The sequence below is a fragment of the Aotus nancymaae genome, unplaced genomic scaffold (assembly GCF_030222135.1).
Source record: "Aotus nancymaae isolate 86718 unplaced genomic scaffold, 86718_ANA_hifiasm-v0.15.2.pri h1tg000057l, whole genome shotgun sequence".
Lineage (NCBI taxonomy): Eukaryota > Metazoa > Chordata > Mammalia > Primates > Aotidae > Aotus > Aotus nancymaae.
In genome coordinates, this window is record NW_026988471.1 from 24034726 (window position 1) to 24052208 (window position 17483).

The 17483-nt window shown below is 53.0% G+C and overlaps 1 protein-coding gene across 3 annotated transcripts in view; it reads right to left on the reverse strand.

Moving 5' to 3' along the window:
- Positions 1-17483, reverse strand: part of DNMT3A (DNA methyltransferase 3 alpha) — a 111420-nt gene that overhangs the window by 38573 nt on the left and 55364 nt on the right. For all 3 annotated transcript variants that reach the window (XM_012453299.3, XM_064363905.1, XM_012453300.3), the window contains exons 4-6: positions 10615-10882; positions 2937-2980; positions 2378-2524 (exon numbers count right to left, since the gene is read on the reverse strand). In XM_012453299.3, the coding sequence (XP_012308722.2) occupies positions 2378-2524; positions 2937-2980; positions 10615-10882 (459 nt within the window). The remainder of the gene's footprint in view (positions 1-2377; positions 2525-2936; positions 2981-10614; positions 10883-17483) is intronic.

The window sequence follows — 17483 nt, forward strand, 5'->3', positions numbered from 1 at the left end:
GGCTGGTCTCTAACTCCTGACCTCAGGTGATCCACCTGCTTTGCCCTCTCGAAGTGCTAGGGTTACAGGTGTGAGCTACCATGCCCAGCCCAAAAAAGTCTTTTTAAATTTTAGTGGAAGACCTAAAACTGAGAAAATGTGTCTATGATCTAATTTTTCCTGGGAGTTGAGGAAAAGAACCCTTTTTTCACCGAGGGCAGGTAAAACCCTTTTTTTAACTGAGGGCAGGCCTCCATACTGCTTCTTCAAGGGAATATAGCTAGAGAATTACGGAATTTCTGAAAGTTCTTCCAGGTCTAAAAGTCATGTCTAAGCTTCTTGCCCCAGGGCTAAGTGAGAACAGAAACACTTTATTCACAGAACCAGGAGCTAAATGCAAAGCCCCTGTCTCCAGGTTGCAGGGGACCCAGGAGGCAGCGACTGACTTAGAGAGAACAGCCCAGTTCCTGAATTTCCACCACAAAGACACGTCCAAGCACGGGGGTAAGTGGCTCTCCTCCCAGACCTCAGATAGGCTGCCCTTTCTCCAGGTTCTTCCGGGAAAGTAATTTCTGCCTTCCTGGGTCCCAGAGGAAATGAAAACAATCAAGTAGCCAGAACTCCCATCCTGTTCTACACTCTATTTTTTTTTTTTTTTTGAGAAGGAGTCTCGCTCTGTCACCCAGGCTGGAGTGTAATGGCACGACCTCAGCTCACTACCACCTCCACCTCTAAGGTTCAAGCGATTCTCCTGCCTCAGCCTCTTGAGTAGTTGGGATTATAGGCACCCGCTACCATGCCCAGCTAATTTTTTGTATTTTTGGTAGAGAAGGGGTTTCACCATGCTGGCCAGGCTGGTCTTGAACTCCTGACCTTGTGATCTGCCCACCTTGACCTCTGAAAGTGCTGGGATTACATGTGTGAGCCACCGCACCTGGCCTCTGTTCTGCACTTTCTCTAGAGAAAGCTCACACAAAGGTAAATGGATGAATGGGGCCGCCTTCCTCTGGAGGCCTGGGGTAAAGACAAAAGGAGAGCTGAGTTCACGTGAAGTGCCCCACGTGGTGGCAGTTTCCTCTCTTTTCCTGTGCAGCTAGGTCACCACACACCTCTCTTTGTACCCCCTTTTCTCTACTAATCAAACACACAAGACAGCTCAAAAATGGTGCGTGGCGAGTTGACTTCTCTCTTTGGTCTCTCGGCCTCCATTTTCTCACCTGTCTGTCTGCATGGCCGAAGCCCTCCATGGGCTGCTCCCACCTCCCTGAGCCCCACAGAAGCTTCTCTGAACCATGGGCTTGTCTCAGTGAACTCAGCTTTCCCTAGAAAGGGCTGGGTGGCCACCCTCCAGGAAAACCCCTCGCTTCCCTAGACACCGCTCTGTCCTGCCTTCTCCCTCTGTCCCCACTGCCTGCCACTCCTCCTCTCCACGTGGCCCAGAAATGTTGGGGTTTCAATGGACATGGTTCTGAGACTTTGTCACTCCTCCCTCTCCCCCTGCTGAGCCCTGAAGGCCCCCCAAACTTAAATGCCAGGGTCCTGCTCTCAACTCCCACCTTCACAGCCCGTACTTCCCAGACTCCAGGCACCTGGCATCTCCATGGAACCCTGGATTCCCACCTCCTCTGGCTCTTCCCATCTGAGCAAACGACACAACCATCACTAGGTGTTCAGGCCAGACCCCTGGTAGTCCTCCTTGAGTCCATCAGCAAGTCCCAGTGATTCCAGGTCCAAAATACACCCCAAGGCTCTCCTCTGTCTCCATTGCTGCCTCTCAAATCCACATCAAATCCTTCCTGTGCACAGGAACCGTCTACGGCTGCCCAGTATTTTCAGAAGTAAGCCAGCTTTTAGGCAGACTCTGCAGGGCCCTGATGCACGGAGCCCCGCTACCTCTCCAGCTACATCTGGCCCTTTCTCCGTTGCCATTTCACCCTGGCATACAGTTTGCCAAACAAGTCAAGGCCTTGCTGGTGCTGCTTCCTCTGCCTAGAACACTCTCCCCCACCCCACCCCTTACAGAGCTGGCTCTTCAGTTCGTTTAGATCTTAACTGAAATGCCACCTCCTCCAAGAAGCCTGTCTTGACCACCCCACCTAAAGCAGGCCTCTGCTATCTTCTATTTCAGCCCCGTGTTTCTTGTGTTCTGCCCCCATCAGAATGTCAACTCCATGAGGGCAGGGTCCATATACGGCCAGGGCCTAGTACACAGCTGGGTATGCAGTAAGCGTTCAATAAGCATTTGCTGAAGGAGCAGATGAGCTGGTCATCGCTGCCTAGGGATTAAGCGGCTCCCTGTAAATTCTAAGGGTTAGCCTGAAGGGGAAACTGAGGCCCATCACTTCTGGTTTTTCAGTTCTGCGGGACAGGTTGGGGCTCAGGTCAGAAGGCACCTCACCTCCCTTTTCCAGCGTGCCAGCCACTCGTCCCGCTTGCGCTTGCTGATGTAGTACGGATCCCCCGCCTGGAAGGTGAGCCGTGGCATGGGCCGCTGACGGAGGCTGGACTCCCAGCCCAAGCCACCCCGCAACCGGCCCCGGGAGCCCTAGGACAGAGAGACAGACAGGTATTAGGGCCTCAGGGTGGGCACTGAAGACCCACTGAGGAGGCACTGACCTCAGACACAACGTGGATGCTGGCTCCTGGCCAGAAAGGGCACCCCGGGAGTGCTGGGCAGGCCCTGTGTGGGCTGGAGGAGCGAGGGACATGGGTGGTGGGGTGGGGGTACATGGACACAGCCACAGGCCGAGAGGGGAGGCACCTGGCCTCTGAAGGGGGATGAGCCGGCTGCCTTGTTGGGGGACTTCCAACCTCCACACCCACTTCCTCTCCTTCCCACAGAGGGATGTGTAAAGAAGGGGGTGGGGCCCATCCTCCGCCCCCTCACACACACTCGCCACCCGTGGCCTTCTTCTAGAATCAGGATCCACAGAGCCCCTGGGGGGTGGAACACTTGCCTCCATTTTCATGGTTTCGATGTTGGTCTCCTTCTGTTCTTTGCCTGTGGAGAGGGAAGAACAAAAGGACCGGTCGTCGGTCACAGAGTTCCTGGAGTGGCTCAGAGGCCCCACCTTGTGCCTGGGGTCCCTGCCAGAGGGGACGGGGTCCTCCAGCCATTTAGCTGTTCATGTGTCAACCATGATGGCCTGCCACATGCCAGGCACAGTGCTGACCCTGAGGACCCAGCGGGGCCTAGGGCAGAGAAAGAACTCGGGCAGGGGCAGGCCTTGAAGCCCAGGTAAGAGGGAACACAAGGAAAGTCAGAGCTGGGTTTCTGGCCCGTTGACTCTGTCTCAGGTACACAGAAGGGTACTAAAAATACTACCATCTGCTGCTCCCAGTCAAGAGACCCCCTTCCCCAGAAGGGGTGCAGAAGGCAGAGGGGCTGCAGCAAGGCCAGGGCCAGAGGGGGCAGCCTTAGAGGCCTCCCTGGCCCTACAACGGAGTGTTTGCAAAAAGGCCTTCTGGGCATGAGGGCATGTACTGGGGCCAACTGGAACAAGACCCTGTCTACAAGACTCAGTTTCCTCATCTGGAATATAAGGATGCTGGATGCGATTTCCAAGGTCTGCCTGTGGTCCAAATATTATGGTTCTATTACCAGTCTCACCTCTGTCCCTCCACTCCCTGCCCCATGCTCAGGACCCTGAGCTCAGCCTTTCATCTAGAAGACTTGGGTTTGGATTCCAGTGAGACCTCTGTAAACTTTCCTGGCCTGTTTCCCAACTATATCAAGGTAGATAAATGTTCTAAAATCATTAGGTTATGATGAGCCTTAAGTGCCTAGCGTAGGGCCGGGCATACTGTAAGGCTTAATGCATGTTAGCGTGGTTCCCCTTCCCTAGGGCATTCATTTCCTTTACTGGGCCCTGACTCCCTGTCTTGGCAGGGAAGTGTCAACTTCCCTATTGACACCCTGCCCTCTCCCTGTGCTTCTCCAGACCCGGAGTAAGAGGGGAGCTGCACTCCTCCCAGGCACCCCTGCACTCACGCCCAGGCCCTCACCACCCTTTCCAGGTGCCCTTTCCAGGTGCCCTTTCCAGCCCCAGGGCCTGCCTCCCCTAGCTTCTTGCTGGAGGTGGGGGAGTGGGCCCTCCGGCCACCTGGGCCCCTGAACCCTGAGCTTCTTTCTTGGGAGCCAAGAGCGTATGAGGCCTGGGCACACAGCAGGAAGGTCACTAAGGCTGGTTCATGGTAGCTTGGGGTGGGGGGAGACAAAGAGCCTGAAACGGAAAAAACAGCCCCGACTTCATCTCCTGGCTGTGGAGCGGAAGCCAGCCGCAGTTTTCACGGCCACGGGTCCTCAGCCCGGGAGGCCGCTCCCTTCCCTCCTGCCAGGGGGTCCTGGGCTGGCTTTCGGCCGCCCCGGCGCCCAGGACAGCGCTGCCTTCAGTGGTTCTGTCCCGGGTGACAGCGACTACCGACTACCGCCAGCTAGGCCCAGGAGCACCGAGGGAGGGAGGCAGGAGGGCCGCCGTGGGTGCGGGTCTGGCGCCGGGCTCAGCCCGCGGGGGTGGCGTGGGCGGGGACGGGGTGCGTCTGTCGCGGGCACCTGTGCGCGTGGGCGGTTTCGTACTCGCCAGCGCTTTGTTCGTGACCAGCCTTTTGAGGGCTGGCTCACCCGTCTTGTCTGGCTCTTCCTCCCTGTTTCCTTTCTGTCCTCTCTCCCACCACAGCCAGCTCCCCACCTTTCCCGCGGGGGCCCCCTCCAGCCCGTCCGGGTCCTCCCGGCTCCCAGGCCAGGGCTTCCCCCTCCTCCCAGATCTCGTTGCTCTGCCCGGTGAGGCTCCGGGCTGCCAGCAGGGGGCGCCTGCCTGTGATCAGGCGGCGGCCGTTGGGGGGGCGCGGCCTGGTGGACCCTGACCCCGCGGGGCTCTGGGGATGGGAACCGCTTCGTCAGACCTGCGGCGGGGGCGGGGAGGGAGGGACCTCAGAGCTGGCTCTGGGACCCGGACTTGGGGCTCCCGACCGCATTCTCTCCCTCAAACATTTCCTACCTGGGACTCTCCATGGCATTTAATTACTCTTACCGAGATTTATTCATTAGAATATCAGAAAATCAGGGTTGAAAGGCTTTGTAGAGATCATTGAGTACTTGTTCAGCACTTAAAATTTTGCGGAAAGCTGAGACTTGGGGGGGCGAAGTGACTTAAGGAGGGAGCTGAAATGAACTCTCAGGGGTCTAGATGCCCCGGCCAGCTCCCTCTCTGCTGTACCACTACTGTTATTTCTCGATGTGACCCCCTTCCTAATTTCCCAGCCCCCAGGCTCCCCAAAACAGAACGATTTTTCCTTATGCAGTTTCCAACTGGCTTCTTTCTGGAATTTTCTCCCTGACAGACTCTGCGCATGCCCACTTGAGTGAACACACACACGCACACACACACACGCATACACACACACACGCACGCACACACGCACACTTTCCAGCCTGGCCCGGCTGCCTCGGAATGCGGCACTTGTCGTGAGTCAGGGAGGGTCAGCTGCTCTCTCAGTACCGCCCATGCAGCCCAACTGCTCCTGGCCCAGGCCCAGGGTCACCGGCAGGGCCAGGTGGCTGTGTCTTTCCAGGGTGGCCCTAGTGGGACAGAACGTGACCCTAGCGCATCTCAGGTCCTGGGGGCAGGGGAGGCCAGGGTGCTTCTAACACTCGCCTCATAGTCTGAGGCTATACTCAGCCAAGGGCCACCCAAGTTCTCTTTAAAATGAACTCAAATCTCCATGAGGGGGCCCTGTGCTCAGTCTGAGCAGAGAGGGGCTTTGTGCTGACCCTAATCCGGTCCTTCACCAGCTGCATAATCTTGGGTAAGTAACTGAACCTTTCTGAAGCTTCAGTCTCCCCATCTGAAAAATGGGGATAATTTTCATGCCTGTAATCCCAGCACTTTGAGAAGCCAAGGTGGCTCATGCCTGTAATCCCAGCACTTTGGGAAGCCGAGGCGGGCGGATCACCTGAGGTCAGGAGTCTGAGACCAGCCTGGCCAACATGGTGAAACCCCGGCCTTACTAAAAATACAAAAATTAGCCAGGTGTGGTGTTGCATGCCTTTAGTCCCAGCTACTCAAGAGGCTGAGGGAATCGCTTGAACCTGGGAAGGAAAGGTTGCAGATCGTGCCACCGCACTCCAGCCTGGGTGACAGAGTGAATGAGACTGTTTCAGTAAAAAAAAGTCTGGCCGGGAGCAGTGGCTCACACTTGTAATCCCAGCACTTTGGGAGGCCGAGGTGGATGGATCACCTGAGGTCAGGAGTTCAAGACCAGCCTGGGCAACATGGTGAAACCCTGTATCTACTGAAAATACAAAAAAATTAGCCGGGTGTGGTGGCACATGCCTGTGATCTCAGCTACTTGGGAGGCTGAGGCAGGAGAGTCACTTGAACCCAGGAGGTGGAGGTTGTGGTGAGCCAAGATCATGCCACTGCACTCCAGCCTGGGCAACAAGTTCGAAACTCTATCTCAAAAAAAAAAAAAAAAACAACAACTTCCTCCCATGATCACACATGGGGTATAATACACAGCAGAGCTTCTGAAACTTCCATATGCATGGGAAGCATGAGGATCTGTTTAAAATGCAGATCCTGATCCAGCAGGTCTTTGGCGGAGCCTGGGATTCTGCATTTCTAAATTCCTGGTGCTGCTAGTGCTGCTGGTGTACGGACCGCTGTGAGTAGCGAGGACAGAAAATGCCAATACAGTCAACACTCAGCAAGGGAAAGCCATATTGCCACTGCCATCATCATCCTCATTATGGCATGAATACTGGGGGGAGGGGCAGGGGCACTCCCAAGACAAGCATGGGCCTGTGGGGTGTTGGCTCCTGTCCCTGTCACTCATCTCATTTCCCCTCTTCCTTTCTCCTGGCTGTACTTTCAGCACATGCTCAGGCTACAAGAAATGCTGACTTCAAAAGTCTGTTTTTGCAGTACAGGAGCTAATGAAAGGGGTTCCAGGAGAACGTCCCCTGAAAAGAGACCTGGAATAAGAGGAACTAAAAGGAGACCATGGCCGAGCCACATCCTCTCCAGGGCCTTAGTCTCCTTCCTCATCTCAATGAACCGAGTATTTGTTTTATGTCAGCTGACTGCTGGAACCATGACCCAGCCTCTACACCCTGATTAAGCCACTGCCAGCTGCACACTGGTGGAGCCTCTGGTAGGCCACTGCCCACCCCACTAGGTAACATCTCACCAATTTCAGCATCCAGACAGTGCACAGTAGCCTTCAGGGATCCTACCAGCTCTGATCCCTGCCAGAATCTATACTTCCTGGATAGCTGGAGCCACACAGGAGTGCACCAAGGCCAACAGTCTTTTATTTATTTATTTTTTTTTTTGAGATGGAATCTCGCTGTATTGCCCAGGCTAGAGTGCAGTGGCGCAATCTTGGCTTACTGCAACCTCCACCTCCCAGGTTTAAGTGATTCTCCTGTCTCAGACCCCCAAGTAGCTGGGACTACAGGCATGTGCTACCATGCTCGGCTAATTTTTTTTGTATTTTTTAGTACAGATGAGGTTTCATCTTGTTGGCCTGGCTGGTCTGAAACTCCTGACCTCTAGTGATCTGCCTGCCTGGGCCTCCCAAAGTGCTGGGATTATGGGCATGAGCCACTGCACCAGGCCCCAAGGCCAAATTTTGGAGGTGAAGGAGACCTAAAGTGTTTCTGCCCACCATACTCAGCACTAAGATTCCAAGGAAGGTCCACCTGTCTGCAAGTCTCAGACCCAGGAATCATCCTTGACAGCATCTCTCCCTCACCTCTCATGTCCTTGGCATTTGTCCCCTCCCTTCATCTCTGCTGCCATCCTGCTCATCATCTCCTCTGATGCCACCCTCCTTCCCAGCTCTTCCATTCCATCCCAGGATCCAGATGACAGAGTGAACTTTCCAAATTGCAAAGCTGATTACGTCACACACATCATCCCCCTGCGCCCCCCGGCAGTCCCCCAGCTGCCTGGAAGGCCTAGCCTGTCTGCCCTAGCACTTTCCACACCCTTCTCCCTTGCTCTCTCCACTCTAGCCTTGTGACATCTGTCAGTTCCCTGGGTACCGTGCTCCCTCCCACCTGTGAGCCTTCTTCCCTGTTCTCACTCTCTCCCTCTACCCTCCCCGGTGGACTCCTTCGCCCTTCAGCTCGAGCTGACCAGCCCAGGTCATCTCAGGTTCTTCGTTGCAGTTTCCCTGGCCATGCTTCGCTTCCTGTAGAGCACTTATCTTCATGTGGAATCCCATCTTTTTAAGCGTGGATTTCTCATTAATATCTGTCTCTCCAGCTGACTGTGAGGTCCTTGAGGGCAGGAACCGGGTTTTTGTTCATGACAATTTCCCCAGTCCCTGGTATGACGCTAGCACACCCTGGATGGGTATGTTTTGTTTTGTGAGATGGAGTCTTGCTCTGTTGCCCAGGCTGGAGTGCATTGGCGCAATCTTGGCTCACTGCAACCTCCACCTCCTGGGTTCAAGCAATTCTCCTACCTCAGCCTCCCAAGTAGCTGGAACTACAGGCACATGCTACCACACCCGGCTAATTTTTTTGTTCTTTAGTAGAGACATGGTTTCACCGTGTTAGCCAGGATGATGTCAATCTCCTGACTTTGTGATCCACCTGTCTCGGCCTCCCAAAGTGCTGGGATTACAGGCATGAGCCACCTCACCCCGCCCTTGAATGGGTGTTTTAAGAAACACCTGTTGACTGACGGAAGCAGGAGCCCCTGAGAACAACTAGAAATGGAGGCAGGGAAATCCCAAAGTGAAAACAAACCCTCAAGGCCAGAAAACAGCTTTGGGGCAATGGCTCCATGCTGCAGGGCAGGAAAGAATGCCCTGACCCTGGGTAGCAGCTCAGCATGAGTCGTGCTGGGGTCCCGGGAATCGAAGTCAACTGTGGTCAGCCCATGAGGAGCACTGCATTTGGAAGGGCAGGGCTGGCATTGTTCATGGGAAGGATGGTGTATTCTCCCTTTCCTTATCTGTTTCACTCCACCCAGGCCCTTCCCACTCCCGGGAAGTATCAGAATGCATACAAGAGGCCCAGACAGTTCAGGACCCATCTCCACACCAAGCCCCATTCCAGGACAGCTGAAAATAGCAGAAAGACACAAGACCAGGATTGAATGAGCCCTGCATCTGCCACTTAAGGATGGGGCTCCATGAGCAAGTCACATCATCTCTTTAAGCCTTAATCTTTTTCGCCTGAAAATGAGGATAATTGGCCGAGCTCGTTGGTAATCCCAGCACTTTGGGAGGCTGAGGAGGGCGGATCACGACGTCAAGAGTTCAAGACCAGCCTGGCCAAGATGGTGAAACCCCGCCTCTACTAAAAATACAAAAAATTAGTTGGGCGTGGTGGCAGGTGCCTGTAATCCCAGCTACTCAGGGAGGCTGAGGCAGAGAATTGCTTGAACTAGGGAGGCCAAGGTTGCAGTGAGCCAAGATTGCATCACTGCACTCCAGCCTGGGCGACAGAGTGAGACTCTGTCTCAAAAAAAAAGAAAAGAAAATGAGGATCGTCCTATCTCTTGAATAAAATTGTTTAGAGGAGTAAATAAAACAATGAATACAGATTGCCTCTGCAGTGCTCTGCACATAGTGGGAGCATCACACATATTTGTTGAATATAAATGAATAAAAGCTTCTTAATAAGTTTGGAAATTTGTATTCTGGAAATGTTCTCTATCCTGCATGAATATTAGGTTGGATCCGTGCAAAATAAGTTACGCCAATTAATCAATTTACTCATTCCATCATACACGCTTGGAAGGAAGACTTTTTGAAATTAAAATGCACATATGCAAAACAACCTGGCAGGGCCCTTGGAGGATCAAATGTGATAATGTATGAGAAAGCGCTCTGTAAACTGCGAAGCCCTGGACAAATGCTAGTTGTCGTCATTACTAGCATGTTTACAGCTCGGCTGGCCCTGAAATTGCTGGCTTAACCTGAAAGAGAGAAGTGGGCAACTTTCCAGGCTTCTAGGGTTAGGCCAAAAAGTCCCCTGATGAAGGCGCCTGGGCTGGGCAGTGCACAGAATACCCTCTCCCAGCCCTCTCCATGCCACTGTCACAACCACATTTCCAGTGGAGTCAGCCCAACAAGGGTGGGCTCAGGACCTCTGCACTCGGGGAGGCAAACAGGGTATCTGCTGCCCTTGAGTGCCCAGGCCAGGGGCTACAAATGTAGCAGTCCCCAGGAGCTTCAGGGCATGTGGGAGAGTAAGCAGGCCAGGTAGATCTGCAGAAAACTAAGGCCCACAACCAGCCAGAAAAGGCGGTGGAGGCACAGCCATTATCCCAGTCTAGCAATCACTGGCATCATGCAAGCCCACTGTTGCCAGATCTAGCTTTTTTTTTTTTTTTTTTCATGAGAAGCCAAAACTCCAGATTTTTATGTGAAATTTTTTGATTTTTAAATACTGGCAACTAATTTTTTAAATGTTTAAAACACTCTATGGGCCAAAAAACAAAAAAAAAAAACGTGCAGGCTGCATCCAGCCAGTAGCCTCCAGGCCATATCCTTGCAAGCAGACCTTTAGCCACGACCCAGTCCATCCCTCCTGGCACCTGCTGGAGACCGAAGTCCCTGACTCTCAGGGCATGCTGGTGGGCCCAGAAGAGGCTGCCCCTCATGCTGAGGACTCACCTTCTGCAGCAGCTCCTCGGCCCTCCTTGGGGGTGCAGCAGCCATTCTCCACTGCTCTGGAGGCTTCCGGCGGAGTCTCAGCTGCACCCTCTCCCTCTGCTGGGGACCCGCCCTTCTGCCCCCCAGCAGGGCTCCCCTCCTCTGGTTGGGGCTCACTCCGCTTCTCCAAGTCCCCGTTGGGTAACAGCTCTGAGAGGCCTGAGTCCTGGGCCATGGATGGGGACTTGGAGGTCACCGCAGGGTCCTTTGGCGTGTCACTGCTTTCCACCTGCAAATATAAGAAAGATACACAAGAGGAGGGTTAGATCAGTGGGCTTAGCCTGTTTTGGATCATTGACTGGTCTGAAATTCTAGAGAAAGTTATGTACTTTCTGTACAGAAGTTGTGTTTCATATATACCTTCATGCAAACAGAAACATTCACAATTTTGCTTTCAACATCAAAGGGTCCGTGGGCTTGACCCCTTGAAATCATGGGTCTGTGGACTCCAGCTTAAGAAATAGGAAAGGAACCCAAGCAGTTTTGCCGGGCTGGGTGCACTTCTCAAGGGATCTGCTCCCCCACCCCACTGCAACTCACTGAGGTGACACAGGATGTCCAAGCTTTCTCTGCCCCCGTTAAAAAAGAAATGCTCCTTGTGCCACTCATAATTCCAATCAGAATCTCACCCTCCACCTCCGAGAAGATTCCAGTGCCACCAGATCAAGTCTGGGACTCATGCTGGTCTGACTTCTATAGTCAGTCCCCTCCCAGCTTTTGTCTTGGTCTCTTGAGGCATGAGAGTTGAAGGAGGCCCCCCAGAAAAGCATTCTGTTAGCTCATAATCTAGCACAGCCTTCTCCGCTGGCTTGGGCTACCCCAGATTCTTCCAGGCACTCAGACCCAGAAGAACCAAGGCTCTGGCAAGCAATTTTCAGGCTCTGCAGCAACCCTTCATGAGCACTGGGGTCCCTCATTCTCCCTTCAAGGAAAATGCATTTCTTTATTCCCTAGAGTCTAAGAACTGACTTGCCAAGGTTCCAGGTAATAAAAATCAAATAAAGAATAATCCTGGTTGTGTGTATCACTGCACAGTGGACAAAGCTCCTCACTTATTACCTCCTCAGAGTTTCTCAGCCTCCCTGAGAAGCAGGTGAGGAACCTGAGGCTCTCTGGAGTTTTGTGATTTGCTCCAGGTCGCAGGCTTTGCATGGACAAAGGAAGAGCAGGAGAGCCAGGTGCCTGCTGTGTGCTCTACTGTGTGTATATATTCAGTCCTCAGCCATCCAGAGGCACATGGGCCAGGACACCTCAAGAAGAATGGAGGTGTCCAGTGTGGGACAGGAACAGGCAGGGGTCCCCACGGCTCGGCGCTCTGCCACACCCACGGGCACCAGGCTGCACTCGGCAACTCTGCCACGCTGGCTCCATGTAGAGAACACCTACCCAGTAAAAAGGCAGGGACAGTATCAGCTCAGCAAGCCTCAGATAAAGCACTGATCTCAGAAAGCGCCTCGGTTTCCCTGCATGTCAGGTGGAGATGACTGGTCTAGACCACTGGAGGTTTTGTCTTTCTTGTCTTTTCTTTTCTACTTATAAAAATTAGACAGATATATTATAAAAAATCAAACTATAGCCGGGCGCAGTGGCTCATGCCTGTAATCCTAGCACTTTGGGAGGCTGAGACGGATGGATTACCTGAGGTCAGGAGTTCGAGACAAGCCTGGCCAACATGGCAAAACCCCATCTCTACTAAAAATACAAAAATTAGCCGGGCGTGGTGGCGCATGCCTGTAATCCCAGCCACTTGAGAGGCTAAGGCAGGAGAATCACTTGAACCCAGAAGGTGAAGGTTGCAGTGAGCCGAGAAAGTGCCACTGCACTCCAGGCTTGGAGACAAAGTGAGACTTTGTCTCAAAAAAAAAAAAAAAAATCAAACTATACAAAAAAATGAATAATGCTGAAAGGTTAAAGCTCCTATTTCAGCTCCCTACCCCCAAAATCTCTCCCCTAAGGTACCCATTATTAACAGTTCAGTGAGTATCCTTTCCACACTTTTTCCTATGCATCAACAATCATGTGTAAGTTACATGTTTATACATATGTATTCATATACACATCCAGATCCAGAAATGTTTTTTTCCAAAAGGGTATCATACTAGTCGTAATGTTCTACAACTTGCTTTTTCACTTAACAAGCAGAGTGGGCATCCCTCCATCCCAGTACAGATGGATCTGGATGCTCCAAAATGTATGCATGCCGTTCCCTGATGGTGGGCATTTGGGCTGATTTGCTTTTTGCTGCAGTGAACACCCTTGCACTTACAGCCCTGTACACCAGCGTGTTTCCAGAGCATGGAGTTCCAGAAGGGGTTTGGCCAGGTGAAAGGGCCTGTCCAGCTAAATGTGCAGAGATCCTGCCAAGTTCCCTCCAGGGTTTCCCACCACTCAAGTGCACAGCCTGAGAGAGCACTGGGTCCCCAGTCCTGCACCGTTCTATTTCCAAGGCTGCTTTTTTTTTTTTTTTTTTTTGAGGCGGAGTTTCGCTCTTGATACCCAGGCTGGAGTGCAATGGCACGATCTCGGCTCACCGCAACCTCCGCCTCCTGGGTTCAGGCAATTCTCCTGCCTCAGCCTCCTGAGTAGCTGGAATTACAGGCACGCGCCACCATGCCCAGCTAATTTTTTGTATTAGTAGAGACGGGGTTTCACCATGTTGACCAGGATGGTCTCGATCTCTTGACCTCGTGATCCACCCGCCTCGGCCTCCCAAAGTGCTGGGATTACAGGCTTGAGCCACCGCGCCCGGCCCTCCAAGGCTGCTTTTGCTCTAACGGTCTAGGACTTGAACTCTGAACCCACTGTTATTTGGTGAGGAACACCCAGAGGTGGCAATTAGGGACACGGGCCTTGGGAAAGCAAAAACAGAAACAAAACCGAAATCTTCTCAGGTAGGCTTTCCTCCCTGGATGGGGACCCGGGCCCATGGAGCAGCTGGAGAAGGAGCAGAAGGAACTGCAGGGCCTGCCAAGCTGCTTTCCTGCTGTGGGGGCGGCTGGGCAGGCCTGCTTCCAGGAGGGAAGCTCCCACAGAAAGCTGCATGTGTGTACTCCTCAGCAGTTGGAGGCAGGGGGCTGCAACCAGAGGAAGAGGAGGTGACTGGTGAAAGCGAGAAGTCCTCTGCTGCGCTTGGGGGCCTGGGCTGCTGCCAGCAGAGCCGGGAAGGCCAATCCAGGAAGGAAAGTGGAACGGCAGACCCGTGCTGATCGCCTCTGCCTCCATCCTGTGTGTCGGGACCCTCCCCAGGACTCAGAATGTCTCTCCTCCCTCCCTGCTTAAGCAAAGAGGGTACTTCTAGCCCAGAAGGGTCCTCCCTGGTGTAAACCCTGTCTGTCACCCTGCAAGGCTCAGTCATGAGCCCCTGCAGCCTGAAGAGTGGAGTGCACCCCTGCACTGACAGCCACCGCTGGGGGTCCAGCTGTGCCAGGTACTCCAAAGCCCCAAACATGGCACTACCACGAGGGGTGCATGGGGTCCTGCCTGGCCAACTTGAGCTAAGAAGCTTAGCTCAGAGCCAGACGTTTTCATGGCTGCGTCTTCCTTTCTTCTCACCATTTGCTGCCCCACAGACGCCTCAGATTGGGGCAGGCTCTGAGCCCCACAAAGCTGCTCAAGGCAACTCCACTGTCACTCACTTCCTGCCTGGGACCACATGGTCTCCTCTCATGCTGGGACTCACTTCCTGTTGACTGCTGGCTCCATAGCATAGAGACCCATGAGGGCTAGCTCCGAGGCCCAACACATCCCCAGGCTCCCGACCAACCCAGTCATTCATGCACATGAGGAAGCCCTGCCCACCAAATCCAGTCTGCAATAGCACCAGAGGCGTCATTCTCCCAGAGATGCCCCTAAAGCCAGGTGGGAGCCGGGCACGCTGGGCAGATGAGGGGGAAGCGAGGCATGCTGTACATTTTCAGCCCCAAGTTAGCTCACCAGCTGAAATCCCCACTCCCAAATCTGGTCCACACGGTCCTCTGCCCAACTACCCCATCCTCCTCACCTGCCCTTTCAGGTTCTGGATGTGCCAATTCAGTGGGGCAATGACTTCTGCCATAGTCAACCCTTGATTCATCCTACCCATCAAGAACTCCCTCAAGCAGCCAGGCACAGTGGCTCATGCCTGTAATCCCAGCACTTTGGGAGCGCATGGAGGGTGGATCATGAGGTCAGGACATCAAGACCATTCTGGCTAACATGGTGAAACCCCATTTCTACTAAAATACAAAAAATTAGCTGGGCATCATTGTGGCATGTGCCTATATTCCCAGCTACTTGGGAGGCTGAGGCAGGGAAATTGCTTGAACCTGGGCGGCAGAGGTTATAGTGAGCCGAGATCATGCCACTATATTCCAGCTGGACGACAGACTCCATCTCAAAAATAAATAAATAAATAAATAAATAAATAAATAACCTCCCACAAGCTAAGTGTGGCCCTTCACTGAGACTCTCGGCTCAGGGTAACCAGCAGGACAAAACCATCCAGAGGAAGGAACAAGGTCCTAGTCAAATAGCCTGAAGCAACTCTCCAAGTCTCTGGGGAAGAGCTGGGTGCTCACTGAAGGAAACATCCCTGGTAAGAAGGGCAAGAACCACAGACTGGAAGCCCAGGAGGGAGGGGTACCCCAGCCAGGCCTGGCCTCTTCTGCCCCCAACTCCATGCTCTCCTCCTAGCCACTCCCCTCCCCTCCTTTTCCTGTCTCTACAGCTTGTTGACTCCTGGAGGGCAGGGCTTTGCTTGATCCGGCCAGACTTAGCACGGAGTGGGGCACCTGGCAGGTGCTGAGCCAATATTCACAATTGATGCATGAATGGCAAAGACTAGGCTAAAAGTGAGAGCCTCCTGCGCACAGGCTAGAGGCGGTTTCAGCTTTGCTGTCATGTCTGTTAAACAATCTGCCTTTGTTTGCTTTTATTTTGACAGTCGTCTTGAAAGGAGACACAGCACACCCCCGAGAGACTCATTTTGCCCATTATCTAGGAGAGGGCTGGGTTGGGGGTGCCAACCATCCTAGAAGGCACTACCAGCAGGTGCAGGGCAGGTGACAATTTCAGATTGGGAAAAGCCTCAGCGAGCACCCCTCACTTCTCCTCCCTTGCAGAGGGGCCAGATGGGGGCCACAGGAGGGTCATGAATCTAGTCACTCTAGATTTGAGTACAGCTTGATCCTCCTACCCAGTATGCTTCACTTTGGGTCTTCAAATCCTGCCCACAACCTCCTGGGGTTCCTCTGAGTTTGCCAACCTTTGCTTTCCTTCTGGACAGAATCCCCATCTTGCCTCTGGCTTTTCCTCAGGCCTCTCCTGTGAGCAGCTTTTCTAGGCGGGTTAAGGCCATAGTTCTCAACTGGGGCGGTTTGCTACCTCCCCACCAGGACATTCTCGCAATGTGTGTAGAGATATTTTTGGTCGCCACCTGGTTGGGGGGAGGTGCTGGCACCTAAGGAGTAGAGGCTAGGGAAGCTGCTAAATACCCCACAAGACATAGGACACCCCCCACAACAGAGAATCAGTCCAGACGAAATGGCAATAGGGTCTGAAAAATCCTGGGTTGGCTGGACATAGTGGCTCACCCCTGTAATCCCAGCACTTTGGGAGGCTGAGGCAGGCGGATCACTTGAGGTCAGGAGTCTGAGACCACCCTGACCAACGTGGAGAAACTCCATCTCTACTAAAAATACAAAATTAACCAGGCGTGGTGGCACATGCCTGTAATCCCAGCTACTCAGGAGGCTGAGGCAGGAGAATCACTTGAACCTGGGAGGCGGAGGTTGCAGTGAGCTGAGATTGTGCCATTGCAATCCAGCCTGGGCAACAAGAGTGAAACTCCATCTCAAAAAAAAAGAAAAGAAAAAGAAAAACCCTGGGTTGGCCAGGTGCAGTGGCTCACACCTGTAATCCCAGCATTTGGAAGGCCAAGGTGGGTGGATCACGAGAGGTCAGGAGTTCAAGACCAGCCGAGGTCAGGAGTTCAAGACCAGCCTAGCCAAGATGGTGAAACCCCAACTCTACTAAAAATACAAAAATTAGCCGGGCATGGTGGTGGGCGCCTGTAATCCCAGCTATTAGGGAGGCTGAGGTAAGAATTGCTTGGGCTGGAGAGAGGGGTGGCAAAAAAAAAAAAAAAAAAAAAGAGAGAATTGCTTGAATCTGGGAAGCGGAGGTTGCAGTGAGCCAAAACTGCACCACTGCACTCCAGCCTGGGCGACAGAGCGAGACTCCATCTTGGAAGAAAAAAAAAAGAAAAAGAAATACCCTGGGCTGAGGATGGGGCAAGGACAGGGACTGCCTTTATCTAAGGAGCACTTTTTTTTTTTTTGAGATGGAGTTTCGCTCTTGTTGCCCAGGCTGGAGTGGGAGTGAAGTGGTGCAATCCTGGCTCGCTACAACCTCTGCGATTCTCCTGCCTCAGCCTCCCAAGTAGCTGGTATTACAGGTGTCTGCTACCACACTTGGGTAACTTTTTATATTTTTAGTAGAAACGGGGTTTCACCATGTTGGCCAGGCTGGACTCAAACTCCTGAATTCAGGTGATCCACCCGCCTCGGCCTATCAAAGTGCTGGGATTACAGGTGTGAGTCACCATGCCTGGCCTAAGGAACACTTTTTTAAAACTTTTAAAAATCTGGGGTAAAACATACATAAAATTTACCATTTTAACCATTTTCAAGCACACTTTTTTTTTTTTCCGAGGTGGAGTCTCACTCTGTTGCCCAGCCTGGAGTGCAGTGGTGCAATCTCGGCTCACTGCAACCTCTGCCTCCTGGATTCAAGCAATTCTCCTGCCTCAACTTCCCAAGTAGCTGGGATTACAGGTGTGTGCCACCATGCCT